The sequence below is a fragment of the Ursus maritimus genome, unplaced genomic scaffold, assembly GCF_017311325.1.
Source record: "Ursus maritimus isolate PB19 unplaced genomic scaffold, ASM1731132v1 scaffold_6, whole genome shotgun sequence".
Lineage (NCBI taxonomy): Eukaryota > Metazoa > Chordata > Mammalia > Carnivora > Ursidae > Ursus > Ursus maritimus.
In genome coordinates this window covers 83860243-83881104 of record NW_024426774.1, presented here as the reverse complement: position 1 = coordinate 83881104, position 20862 = coordinate 83860243, and the positions used below count along the sequence as shown (strand labels likewise).

General features: G+C 41.0%; 1 protein-coding gene across 1 annotated transcript; it reads right to left on the bottom strand.

The window, feature by feature from the left end:
- Positions 1–1307: 1307 nt before the first annotated feature.
- Positions 1308–18395, bottom strand: LOC103670621 (sulfotransferase 1C1). The gene is made up of 7 exons (XM_040622914.1): positions 18224–18395; positions 15952–16080; positions 8382–8479; positions 5244–5370; positions 4381–4475; positions 2814–2994; positions 1308–2576 (listed from the first exon to the last, which is right to left on the bottom strand). The coding sequence occupies exons 1-7, from the start codon at positions 18393–18395 to the stop codon at positions 2464–2466; spliced, it is 915 nt and encodes a 304-aa protein (XP_040478848.1). The 3' UTR covers positions 1308–2463.
- Between the last annotated feature and the right edge of the window lie 2467 nt (positions 18396–20862).

Below are 20862 nucleotides of genomic sequence, written 5' to 3'. Positions count from 1 at the left end.
AATTCCTCCAAACCAAAAAAAAAAAAAAAAAGTAGATACCAGAAAAGTTTAAGAATTTTTGAGTCCTTTCTCCATCATTTTTCATCAGCATTTCACATATTTGAATTCAGAATATTCCAGCTTATATGGACTAAATTTGCCACAGATGTTTTGAAGTTCCATTACCAGCAAACCCTGCACAGGCTTATTATGAATGAGATGGGGAACGGACAGAAGATATGTAGATGCAGGATGGGGAATGAGATCCTGTCCCCCGAAGGCAGGCAATGGACAGGGGAACCGGTAGAATACCTAAGAGCAAAAGAAGGGCCCAGGAGCCTGGGACAACAGATGGTTCTGAAGGGCAGATGGGCCTGGCAGGCTACACTCAGCTTTGGGAAGGGTCAGTTTCTGCCCAGGGCTACCTCTTGCATACAGACTTTTCCATGACAATGACACTCTGATCCAGGGCCCTCCCAGGGAAGAACTGCCTTTCTAAAGCATATTTCCACCAAGTCTTGTTATTTTTCTTTTTCTAAACATGCCAGTTAGGAAGGTTTTGAGATTTGTTAAATAATCGGACAGGATTCCTGGAATGTGACACCAATCTGAGTGTCCAGAGGAACAGGGTCAGGGCCGGCCGCCGCCCAGCAGGAGGTGTGGGCCATGGGCAGGGCTCCATGGGGAAAGGTGGCTGGCAGGGGTGGGGACCCAAGTCCACCAGCAATGTGGGCACCCACCGGCCTGTGGATTCTTAGTCTCATTCCAAGTGAGGTCATTGGATGGTGTGACCTTCTCCGATTTCTCATTCTGAAGTTTCAGGATCCCAAGGTCAGTCCCATTTCCCACAGCTGTGTATTTCTCTCCTAAATGCATGGCTTCAAAGTCCCTTAACCATGATCATTTACAATGTGATCTCGCATGCCTGTAGTATATAGAGGAGTGTGTGTGTGTAAATGTGTAACATATGATTAGAATAAAAATTATTTTAAATGTATCCATGTGGTTTACTTTATCCCGTCTTTCCTCAGAGCAGCTCAGCACAAATCCTGTATTAGATTATTTGTCATTCTGGTTAATGATTTTCATGCTTACCTTAGAAAGCAGAATGAAAACAGGCCTTCTTTTGTGTCTGGGTGGGGTTGCTATTTTCCTCTATCTTATGATTCAGTGGCACTGGAAAGCACCACTCCCACAAGCCGCACCTTCCTGACATTCTTTTAAAATAATACACTGCTCTTCTCACTACTTGTGTAAATGAAGCTAGACACTTTCTTGAGACAGGTTTTAATAAAAAAAAAGAAGCAGAATATGATTACATGTGTAGCTGAATAATTTGGCAATCCTGACGATTTTGCTAAGAGCTTCTTTTTAAGAAGCATGAAGTGTGATCCTTCCAGAGATGTGCTAGTTAAGATTTTCTTAAAGTGCATGTGGTGCTGGTATTTTATTTTATTTGGGAGAGGGGAGACTAATTTAAGGATTTTTTCCCCCTTTCTAAGAAGCCCATCTAAAATATAAATTGTTTTCTGCCTTCCAGCCTTCTGTTGGCCTCAGAGGTGAACTGTTTCCCTGCTCTGGCCTTTCTCTTTGGTCTTGAGACCGGATCCAGCTTGAGATCGCCTGAATCACGCACAGCTCACTAGCACCATCTGTGACTCATAACCTAATACTTCCGCGAGCTGGGCCATCCTGTGTGTCTCACTCTTAATGGTTAAGGTTAAACCCTGGTTTACACATTCTCCATAGTGTTCACTTTTCCTCTGCTCCTTGTTCACTTTCTCTTATGCTGAATTTCTACTTTTATTTATTTCTCTCTTCATGAATTCTGCATCTGGTAAGCCAGGCTATTATGAGCTAGTGATGGGGTTATGTCATGTGTCTTTTGCATCCCACCATCCCTTCACATAGTCATACCAGGAACCCCACAGCACTGGAGGGAACAAGGGGGGGGGCATCAGTATCAACTTGAAACTTACAAAATTAGCTGGATGTCTCAAATAAAAGGGACAAAGACAAAAAAACCCCCCCAAAGACCCTGGCCAGAATTCTTATTTGCAGAAGACAAGGACTTTTTAATATTTAAGGGGATGATAAAAAGTATTCTGGATTCCTTGGTTTATATTTCTGCTCTTGAATTTACTACCATATAAGATACTGTGTAGTGGCCGGAGATTGTAATCTTTCTTTCCCCTACATCACTGCATGGTGCCTAGATTAGTGTTACACAAGAGATAGGTGTCTATGTGAATGATCATGTAATTTAATTTTAAAATTCTACCTAGGATTTGATTTCATCAAACTTCTACTCAGGAAGTGATTATACTTGGATGAAGTATATCATAGTGGCATAGAATCTATGGATAGTGTAGGAAAGGTCAGGATTAGAGGACAGGTGTGGTAGTTTTAAGAATCCTTGATTATGAGGCTCAAATGTCTAAAATCTAGGAAGGAGGTCCTGACGGGTAGGTTACTCTGTTGCCCTCAGATCTCTGTGCGGAAGGTCAGGGTGCTCCCTGCCATCTTCTTCTGGTAGTCCTTGTCAAATTCTTCATTCTGGGCCACAGTGAAATAGTTCTTCCAATCCCCAGGCATTCCTGAAACAAGGCAAAGTCTCAGAGGTTGCCACAGGAGTACAGAGAGGAGGGAGCATGCATCTTTGGAGCCAGCACAAGAATGGGGGGAGGGGAAGAGCAAGTTTACCTCTGAAAAATTATGCAGTAGTGTCATTGACAGGATTTAATAATGGGGTATGAAACATTACTGGAAAATCTAAGTGGATCGTGGGTACTACAGAGTCCAATCTGGCTTTTGAGAATATAAATCTTATATACCTTTCCTCATAAAAGGGGAGATAGATTGGTCCATGAGGACAGTAGGCCAAGTGCTGTAGTTGGCCATTGGGTTTTGCTTCATTACATCGAAGGAGGTGTGATAGATGATTTTATTCAGGACTTCTTCCGGCATTTCTTTCTCTAGGAACTTCAATATCTTCTGAATTTCCCGCTTTGGGTCCTACATGTAGAACAGTTATACAAAGCAAATAAATTTGGGCTTTCTATTAGGGATGACATTCTGTTTGGACAAACAGTATTTGGGAGGAATGAGTTAAGCGGTCAGTTCAAATATATTCAGCAAGTATCCCTTAGGTGATGACTTTGTGAAGGCACTGTACCATTTCAGGTGCTGTCATGACACAGAGATGAGAGCTGTTCCTGCCCTCAGGAGGCTCACCCTGCAATAGGGGGATAAATGTAGACATAACTAACTGTAAAACCTCACCCAGAAAACATGCTGCTCGCACACAGAGAGTGTCATGAGATTTGTTGAAAGGAACAATTATGTCTCCTGGTAGAGATCAGGAGAGGTTGTATAGAGGGGGGAAAATTTTGCAGGTGAAGCACAGTATGACATACTCTAGTATTTGAACTACAAAAAATGGCAAAAGAGCCTGTGAGTTTAATAGAAAGTCAGTAAGGGGATGAATACAAGGGATCTCAAGTTGATCCAGAAATGCAAATTCTTGTGCACTGGTTATTTCTGATCAAAGAGTTGTAGAAAAGGAGCTATAGCTTTTTTTTTTAAAGATTTATTTATTCACTTGAGAGAGAGAGAGAGGGCAGGGGGAAGGTCAGAGGGGGAGAAACCTCAAGCAGAGACCTTCTGAGCACGGAGCAGGACACAGGGCTCTTTCCCATGACTCATGAGATCATGACCTGAGCTGAAACCAAGAGTTGGACACTCAACTGACTGAGCCACCCAGGTGCCCCAGGGAGCTATAGTTTTTTATTGGATTTCTCAGCGTTGGCATAATAAGCAGTTTGTAATTCTAGGATACTAATCCCCAGGGTCATGAGAGTGAATTTGTCATGCTTCTCATACACAGTGACTTGAAAAGGAGAAATCTGTCCTCTGTCACAGTATGTGGGACCAATTCTGCTAAAGTTTATATGGATTAAATTTTGTGATGTGGGTCTGGGGTGTGGAACAGGGAGAAGGAAACTGTCCCTGAGCATTCACTGAACACAACTAGGCACTTTAAAAATGTGACCTCATAAATCCTTATAATAATTTCGTGAGATACAAAATGAGATAACACCCATTTTGTAAGTGAAGACACATGGTTCATGAGTGTCAGGATTAATTCAACTATAAAGACATGTGATATTTCCTGAGAGGGAAGGATCTTCTGGAAATTGTGAACTGAAGCAAAGAAAATTAAGAAGAGCAGAAAAGTAGTTAGAACTTTTGAGGATAAAACTGAGTTGAAAAGAGTGTCATGGAGAGAAAGGACTTGCACCAAAGGCTCTTCTGTGGGCAAGCCCAAATTCCAGGGTCCCAAATGTGGTTTGGTGCACTGGAGAACATGCTGGGTCTGATGAGGATTGCACTGCCTCTCACCTCCTTCATGTCCTCATAGAAGAGGTAGAGAATACGGTGCTGGTCTTTCGCGTCCCACCATCCCTTCACATGGTCATACCAGGAACCCCACAGCACTGGAATGAACAGGGGAGGGGGGCATCAATATCAACTTGAAACTTACAAAATGAGCATGGATGTCTCAAATAAAAGGGACAAAAACAAAGAAGAAAAAGACCCTGGCCAGAATTCTTATTTGCAGAAGACGGGGACTTTTTAATGTTTAAGGAGATGATAAAAAGTATTTTGGATTCCTTGGTTTATATTTCTGCTCTTGAATTTACTACCATATAAGATACTGTGTACTGACCAGGAATCATAATTTTTCTTTCTCCAACATCACTGCATGGTGCCTAGATTAGTGTTATGCAATAAATACTGTCTCCTACTGGGCTGATTTTCATTCTGAAAAATCTATAATTACCAGGTATTTGGGCACCTTACTCTCTGTAATGGTGACTGGGAGGAAGGGAGGTGCACTGGGTGTCTTTTCTTGGCCCTGACAAATCCATTCTGCACCCTCCTCCACCCTGCAAGTTTGACCTCTATGGCCTGTGTCAGTGGGCTCCTTTGCACTCAGGCTTTCACCTGGGATTTGCTAGCAAAAGGCACTGAAAGGCTTTTGGAGGCAGGATGAGAGTGAGAAGGGTGTGTTTATTTCCCTGATGTCCTTCCTGTTGGCTCACTGTGGTGGACTCTTTCNNNTACTGAAGGTCTCAGTTCCTGTTAAGGGGCCTTGTCCTTTCATTAGGTGGCAATGTCTCCCTGCTGGTGTTCACCCCAAAACACTGCACTATCACGGGTTGGTTTCTTTAAACTCTGCCTGTAGCTTTCCTTTTACTCACCTTTTCCAGCTTTGAATGCCTCAATATACTCCTCCCATGTACCAGGGTCAGGCATCATTTTAGTCATTCTTGAGAAATGGTAGTAGGACACCAGAAGGTCCTTTGGATTTCTAGCCACATAGATAATCTGAAATCAACCAGCAAGGGAATTGAGACAGACAGCAAACAAAACAGAGAAATATTACTTCTCAGTGCAGAGGACCATGTTATTAGAAGAATCTTAGACTATCCTATTTGAGTAACTGAACATGCATGCATTTTCTGTGAGCAGGGTGACCACATCTTCCAGTTTGCCCAGACAGAATTCTAATGTATATCTGTGGACTTAGATAATGATTAGGAGCATGCCCCTCCTCTCAAAAGTATCCTGTTTTGCAAGATAAATACTACAGTCGCCCTAACTATGATATTTCTGAAGGCTAACGAGGCCACTGTGGTCTTTTCCATTGTGTGAAAGGTAGGTCCTCCTCGGCTTGCACTAAGCAAGGACTCTAACTAGGTTCTTGCACAGGAAGTAGCTAAAGCAGTCAGCTGTCTAGTCTAGTGTCTTCTGTACATGATGAACTGCAGTCTTACAGATGAATGATCACTTTTACTTTTCTTGTGGTAAGATTGTAGGACCTTTGAGGGCAGTGCTAAGTCTCCCTTTGGAACTGCTTATGATGGTTCTTCTCATTGGAAAAGCAGGGTTGTGGTGTGGCTGGGGGGAGCTGACCTCTTGTCTTCTTGTCCTGTGGTTCCATGCCCACCTGTGCTGCCGTGTGCATTCTCAGCAAAGCCAGGGAGGAGGAGCACATTAATGGTTTCTCAAGCATTTTCCCATGTCTCGCTTAACAGAATTTCTGTGTCCAACAGAACGATTTACCCAGTGACATTTCCCTCTCAGGCAATTGTCCCAGGCCCTTGTTTTCCCTACTGCCTTTCCATAGATTGCTGTCTTATAGGAACATGGATCAGGCCTGTTTCTCTGCCCCTTTTCCTATTGCTCGATTTTTCTCTGATATTTATGAGAGCATGTAGGGAAACAAAAACTGACACAACTGCACCATCTTGTCCTAATGTAAATGTATTTCTTTTTTTTTTAATTTATTTGAGAGAGAGAGAGCAGAAGCAGGGGGAGGAAGAGGCAGAGGGAGAAGCAGACTCCCCACTAAGCAGGGAGGAGGTGTGGGGCTTGATCCCAGGACCTGAGATCATGACCTGACCTGAAGGTGGATGCTTAACTGACTGAGCCACCCAGGTGCCCCTGTATATGTATTGCTTAATGTTTGTGTTAATTATTGCTTTTTTTAAGCCTAATTGTGAAGGGACAGTCTGGGCTAGACAGGGAGCATATTCAGTGTGCTTGTGGTGGGCTTCAGATGACTGGGTGTGACTTAATGTCCAATACGTTTTCTGCTGATCCATCTGTGTGAGTCCCCTATGGCTGCTATAATAAATTCCCACAGATGAAGTGGCTTAAAAAAATAAGAAATTTATTCTCTTATGGTTCTGGAGGCTAGCTTTCAGTAGGCTCAGGTCAAGCTGTTGGCAGGGCTGGTCCCTTTGGTGATGTTAGGGGAGAATCCCTTCCCTTGTTGTTGCTAGTATCTGGAAGCCACCTGTATTCCTTGGCTCTTGATCCAATCCCTGGCTTCACTTGTCACATCTCCTACTTCTTCCTCTGAACTTCTTGCCTCCCTCTTATAAGGATCCTTGTGATGATATTTAGGGTCCACCTAGATAATCCAGGATAATCTTCCATCTCAAGATCCCCAACTTAATTACATCTGCAAAGCCCATTTTACTGTATAGGATACCATTCAGTTTCTGCTGATTAGGACATGGATATCTTTAGGGGATGGTTATTTAGCTCACCACTGCATCATAAAATGAAAATCTTGGGCTAAGCTCTCTAAGGTCACTTCCTACTCAAATAATCCACAATTCTGAGGAGATAAAGGGAGGCGCTGTCATTGAGATTTTTACATTTTTAGAAAGTCTGATTTTACAAAAAGAAGGTACTAATATGATGATTGACAAGATGTTATTGTGTCTTCTGACATTGAGTCTACAATATCATTTGGAAATAATATTTCTTCTTGAGCAATAGTCACATATAAGTGAAGTTACCTATCTGTGTGTATAAAGCAGGAAGTTTTCACAAGTCAAGGTGACCTGGATGTAATCTCAGGGAAGCAGATCAAGAATGGGATAGCATTTTGATCTACGGAATCCTATTCAGTTGTATTGTACCTTGTTTGGAGATGGGCAAGATGAAGAGCTGGTGACTCAGAGAAGCCCAGAAAAAAGAGAGTAAAAAACAATCACTTGCACTGTGTATCTGAACACTGCATGGAGCTGAGAGTGTTTTGGCTAACAGACTTGACCCTTATGGTTTCCTTGGTAAGGGTTCAGTGTGGGTTTCTAAAGTAGCTTGCTCACAGAGATAAGACATGCTGGTCTAGCTGATACAGGCATTTGATTCTGCTGGATGGATACAGTTTTCATGGCAAATTTATAAATTATAAATTTATTTGACTTATGTTCCATAAGTCATTGATTTTAAGACTCACTGATGAAGCAGATATCAAAAAGAAACACTAGTATATATGATGTATATTACATATTGAACCTGAATTTGGAAGTGTCAAAATAAATGAAAATTTTTGAAAATGGAGCACATAGAGGTGTAACAGTTCCTGGGAGCTTGCTCCATGAGATATCCTCTAAGGGTGGCTAATATAGTATCATCCTCCTTTGTCTTTCTCTACCTTTCTTTCCACAGGTTTTCCCTAAACAAATCCCTTTTATGTCTTCCTTGGCCTTGGCTTTTGCTTCTTAGATGATCTGAACCAAGATAATAGCCTTTTTCAGAAAAGATGTGCTTTGTTCCGTGACTGTCTTTGGCTATGGCTTAATTGGCAACCAACCAGAATGATTTAATCTCAAAAGTTCCTGGTATGTACCCACAAATAATGTTTTGAAGGAAGGCTGGATCCGTGATGGAGTATGTGGGAATGTGGGAGTAATGCCACCATCTGCCCTATAGCTCCATTGGATATTTATCTTTCAACATCTTTGATTGTTTCTACTTAGATGGAGACATTGTCTGTCCACACTGACCAAAACTGGGTTTGTAAAGTTGGTTTTCCTTACCTTTGAATTTTCTTTCCAGAAAGAAGGTGGCAACAACTGAACAGGCAGGTGAGTCTTCATAGTTCTAGGAGAAGGCATTTTGTTGGCTAGATCCAGACCTGGGAAAGAAGGCCACACATTTAGCTGAACACTTCTCATCAGCTCCATGAATTCAATATTATAGTTTCATCAAATATCTGAAATGAGGTTTACCAAATAGCTGGCTCTGCCTAAAATTATGGTTTTACATGTCTAAATACTTCCCTCCTAATGACACCTTTACTATCCATTCAGTTAGAGGAAAGCACTAATAAAATAGTGGCAACCACTGAGGCAACAGTCCTCTACTTATTTGCTGGGTATTGGTTATACTTGTGTGGGAAGATGAAGATGCTTTGGGAGGTATGAGGTTGGTGCAACTATGACCCCAACGAGCACTTGGATATTTTGTCCTTTGGGGTTTTCTATTATTGCAATGGGGAGTAGATTAAGGCAGCTGGACAAGAACTGGCATCCTTTTTAAGGGAGGTGGGTCATTCGCCAGCTCTGCAAGGTTAGCAGTCCCACGTAAATAGCTTCAGACTTCTTTTAACCTTTACTTTCCAGGCCAAGAACTGCAACAGCCACCAGTCACACACCAGCACTGGGTTCTGTGCTGGGGTGTATTTTCAGATGAAAAATGGAACCTTACAGTGGTCAAGTAATTTCTCCAAGTTAGTAAATGTGACAGCAAGGACTGGAAATCAGTTAGTCTGTGGTATGGAAAGCCATAGAGGGTGAGGACCAAGAGACTTTGTGGAAAGCAGCAGACAAGGAACAACTGGATAAATCACAGATAAAATCCTTCGTGGAAATAGAACATCCAATGCTGAGTGTTGAAATACCAAATACCGGAGCACGTGGATGGCTCAGGCAGTTAAGCGTCTGCTTTCAGCTTAGCTCATGATCCCAGGGTCCTGGGATTGATCCCCACGTACAGCTCCCTGCTCTGTGGGGTGTCTGCTTCTCTCTCTCCCTTTGCCCCTCTGCCTCCCCCTGCTTGTGCTCACTCTTGCTCTCTCTTGCTCAAATAAATAAATAAAATCTTAAAAAAAAAAACCACAACCAAATACAGACTGGGATTTGGCCACACACATTATCAAACTCAGAGGTGGGGGCTTGCAAGTGAGGCAGAGTAGCAACCTTGGTTGGAGAAGCACAGCTTCAGGTGGAGAATCAAATATATAGAGAAGGGGAGGCACCCCCTAGAAACCCAGCAGTGATGGGAAAGAAGGAAGTAAGAGGAAGAAAATTAATATTCCTGCAGAAAGAAAAGAAATAGCCTGCTAATTCCTCCTACCCCCCAACCACCAATACCCCCTAGAAACCCAACAGTGATGGGAAAGAAGGAAGTAAGAGGAAGAAAATTAATATTCCTGCAGAAAGAAAAGAAATAGCCTGCTAATTCCTCCTACCCCCCAACCACCAATACCACCTATAAACAAAACTGCACAGTGGAGGACAGACTGGACAGAAAAGGGTGATTTCAAACTAGGAACTATGGCAATGAAATGAATACAAACAGAAAAAAGCACGTCTCATGAATATAAAACTGCTATAAAAACCAGAAAAGGCAAATCAAGGCCTTTAACCTGATGAAAATTGTAGCCCTAAATGCAACTACAAACCTAAACAAAATTGTAACATGACACTCCAAACTTAATTAAATATTCAAAACAAACATTTGGAAATACAAACAAGTAACTCAGAAATACAAATATTAGGAACCAAAATAACCCCCCCCCTCCACACACATACAAAAGAGGAACGGGACAAATGAAAAAGATTTGATGGAACTCAGGAGAGAAATAGAAGACACAGTAGCTTAAGAAGTGAAGATTAAATCATAAGGTTGACAGCGAAGGATAGGTTTGAAAGAAAATTTAATAAAAGGAGTTGAAGAAAAGCAAGAGATAGCCAAGCAATGGGCAGTGAGGAAATAAAGAAGTAAAAAGGGTCAGAGAGAAGGTGTCTGAGCTGGAAGACAGGTGCAGTGGCTCTAATGTGGGCATAAACTTGAGAAGAAAATGAAAACAGTGAAATAGAACTAATATTTAAATCTGCAATCTGAACAAACTTTCTGGAAAAGAAGACTTGAATTTGCCTCTGTTGAGATTTTATCTTAACTAGTCCATAGTATTGCTATCTCGTCATCCTTTCTGTGTGACCAAGTGTCCTGCAGGGGCCTTGAACTGACCCTGCCCCTCCTGCAGGTCATGCACCAGCTGCACAACAGCCTGCAGAGATTCCCCAGTGGCCCTGGGATCAACAGTCTCCCCCACATCCCAAGGCCTTCCCCTGGAGCCCTCCCTTAGATAAGAACCCTGCAGAGCTTACCAAAACACTGCTCCTTTTGGTTTGAATTAACCAATCCGGTCTTAGTCAAGAAACCCCCAAAATTTCCCCCTGTAGACCCTAGTAAGGGTATGTGCCCCAGGTCCTCTCTCTCTGCCTGCACCCTGTCTCGACCTTCCTGTTTGGTCCCTTGAGTCATGCCCTGTACTTCCTCTAAGACCTGGGAGTAGTAAACCTCTCTATTTCAATTCCCTGTGGTTTTTTTCTTAAACTGAGGTTCACCAGCCCACAAAGTCACAATTGGCGTCACAAGCAGGATGGATTGAATCAGTTTGCCTTTGATAATGAGGAATGCATGTTAGCTGCAAATAGCTTATTTTTTTAATAATAATTTTTTATTATGTTATGTTAGTCACCATACAGTATATCCTTAGTTTTTGATGTAATGTTCCATGATTCATTATTTGCATATAACACCCAGTACAATATGCAATATGTGCCCTCCTTAATACCCATCATCAGCCTATCCCAATCCTCCACCCCTGTCCCGTCTGAAGCCCTCAGTTTGTTTCCCAGAGTCCACAGTCTTTCATGGTTCATTCCCCCTTCTGTTTATCCCCCTTCATTCTTCCCTTCCTTCTCCTACCAATCTTACTATTTCTTATGGTCCATAAATGAGTGAAACCATATGATAATTGTCTTTCTCTGCTTGACTTATTTCACTTAGCATAATCTCCTCCAGTCCCACTCGTGTTGCTGCAAATGTTGGGTAATCATTCTTTCTGATGGCTGAGTAATATTCCATTGTATATATGGACCATGTCTTCTTAATCCAGTCATCTGTTAAAGGGCATCTCGGCTCCATCCACAATTTGGCTATTGTGGACAATGCTGTGAACATTGGGGTGCATATGGCCCTTCTCTTCACTACGTCTGTATCTTTGGGGTAAATACCCAGTAGTGCAATGGCTGGATCACAGGGTAGCTCAATGTTTAACTTTTTAAGGGACCCCCCACACTGTTTTCCAAAGTGGCTGTACCAACTTGCATTTCCACCAACAGTGTAGGAGGGATCCCCTTTCTCCACATCCTCTCCAACAATTGTTGTCTCTTGCCTTGTCAATTTTTGCCATTCTAACTGGCATTAGGTGGTATGTCAGTGTGGTTTTGATTTGAATTTCCCTGATGGCTAATGATTTTGAACATTTTTTCATGTGTCTGTTAGCCATTTGTATGTCTTCATTGGAAAAGTGTCTGTTCATATCTTCTGCCCATTTTTTGAATTGATTATTTGTTTCTTGTGTATTGAGTTTACGAATCTTTGTAGATCTTGGATACTAGACTTTTATCTGTAGTGTCATTTGTAAATATCTTCTCCCATTCCGTGGGCTGCCTCTTAGTTTTTTTGACTGTTTCCTTGGCTGTGCAGAAGCTTTTTACCTTGATGAAGTCCCACAAGTTCATTTTTTCTTTTGTTTCTCTTGCCTTTGCAGATATGTCATGAAAAAGTTGCTGTGGCTGATGTGAAAGAGGATGCAGCCTATGTTTTCCTCTATGATTTTGATGGATTCCTGCCTCACATCGAGGTCTTTCATCTATTTCGAGCTTATCTTTGTGTATGATGTGAGATAGTGGTCAAGTTTCATTCTTAAGAAATTGATTATTTATTTATTTATTTATTTATTTATTTATTTTAATGATTTTTTTATTATATTGTGTTAGTCACCATACAGTACATTCCCGGTTTCTGATGTAAGGCTCGATGATTCTGTGTGCCTATAACATCAGTGCACCATGCATACATGCTCCTTACTACCCATACCAGTCTATCCCATTCCCCACCCTCCCTCTGAAGCGCTCAGTTTGTTTCTCAGAGTCCATAGTCTCTCATGCTTCATCTTCCTTTGATTACCCCTTTCTCTTTATCCCTTTCTTCCCTCTGATCATCCTAGTTCTTCATGTTCCTTGTAGATGAGAGAAATCATATGATAGCATGTCTTTCTCTGATTGACCTTATTTCACTTAGCATTATCTCTTCCAGTGCCATCGTGTTGCAGCAAATGTTGAGAATTCGCTTCTTTCTGATGGCTGAGTAATATTCCATTGTATATATGGATCTCACAATTCTTAATCCAGCTCATCTTGAGCTCGGGCATCTTGGTCTTCACGATATAGGCTATTGTGGACAATGCTGCTATGAAGAAAAAGTGGGTGTGCTTGCCTTCTCTTCACCACGTCTGCTTATCTTTAGGATAAATCAGCCATAGTGCAATGGCTGGATCATAGGGTACTCACATCTTTTAACCTTTTAAGGGACCTCCACACTGTTTTCCAGAGTGGCTGTACCAATTCAGTTCTTCCCACCAACAATGTAGGAGGGATCCCTTTCTCCACATCCTTCCAACAATTGTTGTTTTGCCTTGTCAATTTTTGCCATTCTAATCATGCGAAGGTGAAGATCCGTAGTGTGTTTTGATTTGAATCTTCCCGATGCAATGATTTGTGAATTTTCATGTCTGTTAACCATTTGTATGTCTTATTGGAAAAGTGTCTGTTCATATCTTCTACCCATTTTTGATTTGTTTGTTTCTCATGTACTGAGTTTGAGAAGTTCTTTGTAGATCTTGGATACCAGTCCTTTATCTGTAGTATCATTGTAAATATCTTCTCCCATCTTAGGGCTATTTGCCTTAGTTTTTTTGACTGTTTCCTTGGCCGTGCGGTAGCTTTTTTATCTTGATGGAAGTCCCACAACTTCATTTCTATCTTTGTTTCTCTTGCCTGTTGGGGATGTCATGAAAAAGGTTGCTTTGGTTGATGTCATAGAGGTTCAGCCTATGTTCTTCTGTGTGATTTTGATGATTCCTGTCTCACATCGAGGTCTTTCATCCATTTGGTTTATCTTGTGTATGGTGTGATAGTGGTCAAGTTTCATTCTTTTGCAATGTAGCTGTCCAATTTTCCCAGCACCATTTATTGAAGAGACTGTCTTTTTTCCTCAACGGATGTTTTTCCTGCTTTCATCAAATATTAGTTACCCAAAGAGCTGAGGGTCCATTTCTGGGTTCTCTTATTCTGTTCCATTGGTCTATGTGTCTGTTTTGTGCCAGTACCATGCTGTCTTTGTGATCACAGCTTTGTAGTACAGCGTCGAAATCCGGCATTGGTGATGCCTCCAGCTTGGTTTCCTTTTCAACAGTTCCTCTTCGGAGACATGTCGGCCTTTCTCGGGTTTACCATACAAATTTGAGGACTATGTTGTTCCAGTTCTTTGAAAAATGTCCTCAGTATTTTGATCGGGATAGCATTGAAAGTGTAGATGTGCTCTGGGTAGCATGGACATTTAACTATGTAATTCTTCCATCCATGAGCATCGGAATATCTTTCCATCTTTTTTTATGTCTTCCTCAATGCCTTTCAAAGAGTGATTTATAGTTTCTAGAATATAGTCCTTACGTCTCTGTTAGTTAATTCCAAGGTAGGGTATGTTTTTTGGTGCTATTTCAAATGGGGATGGATTCCCTAATTTCTCTTTCTTGGTCTCCTATTACAGCTAGAAATGCATCTGATCTGAGCATTGATTTTTGTATCCCTCCACATTACTGAATTGCTCTATAACTTCTAATAGTTTGGGAGGGATTCTTCTTGGGTTCCATATACAGTATCATGTCATCTGTGAAGAGAGATATTTGATTTCTTTTTCTTTGCGATTTGGATACCCCTTTGATCCTTTTATTGTTCATGATTGCCGTTGCAAGGACTTTTGTACTATGTTGAATAATAGTGCGCAGTGGGCATCCTTGTCATGTTCCTGGATCTTAAGTGGGAAAGGCTTCCAAAGCTTCCCCATTGAGAATAATATTTTGCAGTGGTAGTTTTTCACATAGATGGGTTTTTATGAGATTAGAGGAAAAAATGTCCTGCTATCCCTACACCTGAAGGGTTTTAATCAGGAAAGATGTATCGTTGTCAAATGCTTTTTCTGCATCTATTGAGAGAATCGTAGATTTTGAATTTTTCTTTCTGGATAAAATTCCTATTGAATGATTTTGTAGATTGTTGAACCACCCTTGCATCCCAGGGGATAATCCCACTTTGATCGTGATGGATAATCCTTTAATGTATCTGTTGGATTCTATTAGCAATATCGTTGAGATTTAAATTGCCCAATTCCATTAGGAAATTGGCCTGTCATTCTCCCCCTTTGGATGGGTCTTTTGCCTGGTTTGGGGACTCAAGGTAATATTAGCGTCATCGAATGAGTATTGGTAGCTTTCCTTCTGTTTCTATTTTTGAAATAGCTTTTAGAGGCTAATAGGTATTATTTCTTCTTTGAATGTTGAGCTGCAGAATTCCCAGGAAACCTGTCCGGCTTTGGAGTTTTGTTTTTTGGAGGGTTGTTTATCACTGTTTCAATCTCTTCATAATTAATTTCCCTGTTTAAAAAATCAATTTCTTCCTGTTTCAGTCTTGGTAGTTTATAGGTTTCCAGGAAGTCCTCCATCTCTTTCAGATGGCTTAATTTATTGGCATAAAGCTGTTGATAAAAGTTTCTAATAATCCTTCCAGTTTCATTGTTGTTGGTTGTGACCTCTCCTTTTTCATTCATAATTTTATTAATTTGGGTCCTTTCTCTATTCTTTTGGATAAGTCTTGCCAGTGGTCTGTCAATTTTATTAATTCTCTCAGAGAACCTGCTTCTAGTTCTGTTGATCTGCTCTACTGTACTCCTGGTTTCTAATTCATTGATCTCTGCTCTAATCTTGGTCAACTGCTTCCTCGTGCATGGATTAGGCCTGTCCCTCTGTTGCTGTTCCAGCTTCTTGAGGTGAGAATATAAAAACTGCATGAGATACTATGGACTCTTAGAAACAAACTGAGGGCTTCAGAGGGGAGGAGGGTGGGGGAACAGGATAGGCTGGTGATGGGTAGTAAGGAGGACACATATTGCACGGTGCACTGGGTGTTATACGCAACTAATGAATCATAGAACTTTACATAAAAAACCAGGGATGTACTGTATGGTGACTAACATAATATGATTAAAAAAAACATTAAAAAAAAGAAGAGAGATTTGAAAGTCTTATTTCCCAGTTGAAGTGAGTACATTGACCTTTACCTCTTTTCCAGTGTCCTTTGGAAATATTTTCCAGAAGCCTGATTGTAGAAACAATTCTCTTTTCAAATGCAAACTGACCTAGCACAGTGGTCATTGGTCTTAGTTACAGACTCGTGGGTTTTAGTTGGGCAAACTTACCTGAGTTGAGGGGTGGGGGTAGAGCCCACTCAATGAAAGGATGCCGGTCAAAGGTGCTGGCCCTCTGGCACTTCTGCACATCTCCATCATTTTGGATCATGTCCACAATCTCTTGTGTCCAGGTTGTGCCTAGAGCATTAGTTGTTGTCAATTCCATCCACTCACTGCACACTTTAATTAATTTCCTAATTATTTATGTATTCGGTAAAACTCACATACACTGAGTGTTAAGTGAAATCAGCTCACTTATCACCTCCTCTTTAATCCCCCATGCCTCATATAGGGCTTTGCACCTAGTAAATGTAGTTTGAGTGAATGTGTATTGAATCAAATGAACATAGGGAGATATAAAGTTGAATTAACCACTGTCCCTGTCCTAGCAAGTTTACAATCTTTTTGTAGGAGTTAAGTTAGGACAGAGACTACCTCTTGCCTAACTTATATCCATTCTTTCCTTCTTTCTCAAATTAATAGATCCTTATTTTTAGCTGGGCATATAGCTACTTGCCTCAAAGGTAATATTTTCCAGTCTTTCTTGCATGATGTGGTCGTGCCATCTGGGAAGTTGTCTTTCAAAGGAAGGAACATGACCTTATTCCTCCCTTCCTACATTCTTGCTGCTTTTTGGAATGTGTGCAGAAAGTTAGAAAGAGTCGGGGTCTTCAATGATCAATGCAGCCACGATTTTAGCCCTGACTACTAATCTCCAGACTTCTTTTTCCTTTGGGTGTTCTGACACTTGTAGCCAAATTGAATCCTAATGGACACTGAAGAGGAGTGCAAATAGACATATAGGTTGATAAAGAGCTAGACTGTGCTCACTGTCCACCAGATATCCGTTTTCCTTTTTCCACCAAAAGTATTTGGTGTCTCTCTGACTCTTAGCCAAACCTGCTGCTCACAGATATATATGACATATACACAGATAACTAGAAGATTAACAGTATACAGTAAGAGCTAAAAAGGATGCGTAAAGGGCTACAGGAGTTCAGAGGAAGAGGGCCAACTTACTGTGGAAGGGGTCAGTAAGGCTCAGTTCAGATGGTAGCTTTGGAGTGAAGAGTTGGAGCAGGACTGGAATGTTCATCTGCATTAAGAAGCCAGGGCATCCCAGGCTCCCAGGTTGGGGGCCTCAGGAGCCAGGATCAAGACAGTCACATTTCCGAATTGGAAAGTGTAAGTGGGCTCACAGGGGGTAAGAGGTGGTGGGTAGGGGAGGGAATAAGGCTGGAGACTCGGGGACCGTCCTGAGGGGACTTGGGATTGACTGTATAATTTCAAAGGTGAGCTGAAAAAAAAACTCCTGCTCTGAGGTAAAATGCAAATTCAAGTTCAGTTCTGGGCAGGAGACGTGTCCAGTGCAACCCAGATAGGAAAGGAGATTCTTGAGGAATTGAGCCCTGCTGACAGGAAGCCTCTGCCCTAGTTTTAAGTAATGCTGAGTCGTGAGAACAGAGCGAGGCTAAGGTGGGACTTCCCAGCCACAGAGGACAGAAACAGTCCAAGGAAAGTTCCAAGAACTGTGGTGAACAGACTCTTTTCTGAAATCTTTCTAGTTATGAATACCGAAAGTTTCTCTTGTGGGTTAAATGGCCACTGAGAGACCTTCCCAAACTGCTTACAGCTTCAAGTTCATCACCTTGATGTTACAAATGCAGGTAATTCAGGGGGATTGTCATTCTATGGCCTCCCCAGTTAGGATGTTCTCTGTTCCTCCACCCCTGCACAAGCCTCGCAACACCTTGTCTTTGCAGACCCTCACTTTTGTTACAGTCTCCTCTTCATTTTATAAGATCCTGGTAAGTGTCACCTCCCCTTTCCCAGATCCTTCCCACTGTACTTGTGTGGGTGTTGGACCCAAAGCTATTAGAATATTTCATATTGGGGTGAAAGTCCTCATTTCCACATTGGTGTCCCCCCTATTAAGAGATGTTTCTTATGGGCAAGGAATGTGTCACTTTCCGGATTACTTACTGGATGGGAACCAGGAGTGGCCGGGTTGTCAAGATTACTGTGAGAATTTCTGTATAATTTCTCAGACTCTGCTTTTAAATAATCTTGTAATTCATTTGGTCCTTTGAGGATCTGGGATTCTACCTAAGTTAACAGGAGGACCTTGGATCCTGGGGGATTGGAGCTCAGAAGCAAGTCTGGTTTCATTTCTCTCAGGGGCAGCCCTGGTGAAAATCTGCATTTTTAAAATAGGGAGGCCCCTCGAGTCATCACAACTCTTCTACAGCTGGCTTCCCCACCACCAGTTTCCTAAACCTACCTGCCTTTGCATAGGATGCAATGAGGAGATCATCAGGTTTTGCTTGGAAATTCCAGATGTTGTCCCAGTTATCACATATTATCTTGGTCAGAAGGACTCCATCCACTTCCCTGGTTTCTGGTTGTATGTATTTTCCCACCAGCTGGAGATCTTTTATTTCTTCCGGGGACATCTTTCTATGTAGGCTTACCAGACAGATGCTTAAAAGAAAGGTATGCTTGTGTCAATGCTCAAAACAGTCATTCCTGTTAAGAAAAACATTCTTTGAGAAAGTTAGGAGAGGTATAGTGGGCATTCATTACTATGCTTAATGTTAATTTAAGTGAGAGAAGTCAAAACAGGGGGAGTCAGAAGCATTTTCAATAGCTTCGTTTCAGGGTGTCAAGATGGTAAAGACACAATCACATTTCAGAAGAAAGCACATTGGGAGATGTGCTAGACCAGATAGGTCTTGATGGGCTTATTAGAGATGGCCTGAGGCCTGAGTGACAGGAGGGGACCAGGTCAGAAGACCGCTAAGCTCACAGGCCCTTGTCGTTTGGCAATAAGAGGGCCAGAATGGAATCAGCACTTAGGCTGGCCATCTACAAATCAGCATTGAGGGATGCTGTGGGTGGGTTGGTGAAATCACATCTGACCTACACAGTTCTAGAGCTGACATGAGTCACAGAGCAGGTGGGGCAGAAATAAACTCATATTAGGGTTCCCTTTCCACACAATGGCCATCAAAACATTTCAGTGTGTCAGGTCTGGATTATATGAGTCTCTTTGTGCATCCATAGCTCCAGGCGTCACTCCCTGTCCCAAATCTCTGGCTGAAGTGTAATATATGCCTGCTGAGGCGGTAACCCCAATTTGCTTGGGGGAGTAACCCACCCCCACTGGCATGGGGTGCCATAGCTGTTTCCTTTGCAGATAACTTTATTTCAGTTTCTTGAAATCTTACATTTATTATAGAAATGTAGCACTCTAAATCCAACCACAGCATTACTAGTTTTAAGAGTAATCTTGGCACATTTAGTAAGTACTTTTTATGTAGAAGCAACTTGGACATATTGGAATATCCAAGAGATGAGCCTTGCAATGAGAAGTCAATGTGTTATTGAGTATTTTCATATGCAGACTTGGGATTTTAGGTTGAAAGGTTAGATAGTTTTACTTAGCTTACAAATGTTTAAGAGAATTTAAGAATCAATTTATAAGCTTAATTTTACTAGATTTGTGAGATTTAATGAAGTAATTAGAATTTCTTTCTCTTTTTGTTATTATCAGACAACTGAGATCCTTAAAGAGAGGAAATGCAATTTAAAATATTTAGGGGAGTATGGTGACTAACATAATATAAAAAAAATGAAAAAAAATATTTAGGGGAATTTTATTAACTAGGTTGAAGAAGCCTTTGTAAGTGGAAAACATTTACCCATATGCTCCTGGTACTCTGCGGTCTAATGTGGGGTGCAAGACTCTTGTTTTAATCTTAATTCTGAGTTTTGCTTTCCTGTCTGTAGAATGAAGGGGGTCAGTCTGTAACTCTAAGTTGCCTCTGACTTAAGTGCATATCTAACTGAACATTTTCCTTAGCCAAAAGTCAAATAAAACATTGACCACTCCATTCACGGGAAGTTTTTGCTTTCTGAGACCTCTTCATTTTGAATAATTTCTATTGTTACCTCTCCAAGTTTACTAATCTTTTCTTCAACAGTGTCCAGTCTGTTGTTTATCCTGTTCAGAGTGTTGTTCATATTTGATATTGTTTCTTTTTTTCATTTCTAGGAGTTTAATTGGGTCTTTTTTATATCTTACATACCTCTTCCATCATGCTTACACTTTACCTTTTTGAAGATATGGAGTATTTTTATAATAGTTGTTTTATTTTATTATTTTTTGGGGTAGATATTTTTAAAATTAATTTTATGTAACCAAAACAGTTCACCAATTTCTCTAATACCTTCTCCTCAACTGTGACAACCACCAATCTGTTCTCTGTATTTAGGAGACTAGTTTTTAAAATACATTTTTTTTCTAGATTCCACATATAAGAGAGATCATATAGTATTTGTCTTTCTTTTCTTTTTTAATAATTTTTAAATTATATTATGTTAGTCACCATACAGTACATCCCTAGTTTTTGATGTAAAGTTCCATGATTCATTACTTGTGTATAACACCCAGTGCACCATGCAATACGTGCCCTCCTTTATACCCAAAGTATTTGTCTTTCTCTGTCGAATTTATTTCAGTTAGCATAATGCCCTTGAAGTCCATTCATGTTGCTGCAAATGACAAGTTTTCATTCTTTTTTTTTTTAAGTACTCTCTACTGAGAGATGTAGGGCTAGAACTCATAACCCTAAGATCAAGAGTCACATACTTTACAGACTGAGCCAGCCAGGTGCCCCTCATTCTTATTTTATGTCTGAATAATATTCCATTGTGTGTGTGTGTGTGTGTGTGTGTGTGTGTGTGTGTGTATCACAAATCCCTTATTCATTTCTTCATTGAAGAACACTTAGGTTGTTTCCATATCTTGGCTATTGTAAGTAATGCTCCAGTGAACATGGGGGTACATGTATTTTTTTGAATTAGTGTTTTCATTTTCTTCATTAAATACACAAAAGTGGAATTGCTGGATCATACAGT

Coding starts and splice junctions, on each gene's coding strand:
- LOC103670621 (XM_040622914.1), bottom strand. CDS start 18,395: ATGTCCCCGGAAGAAATAAAAGATCTCCAGCTGGTGGGAAAATACATA. Junction 5,371..8,381: donor TCTGGAAAGAAAATTCAAAG/GTAAGGAAAACC, acceptor GGTTGATTTCAG/ATTATCTATGTGGCTAGAAA. Junction 2,995..4,380: donor TCTATGAGGACATGAAGGAG/GTGAGAGGCAGT, acceptor TTCTACATGTAG/GACCCAAAGCGGGAAATTCA.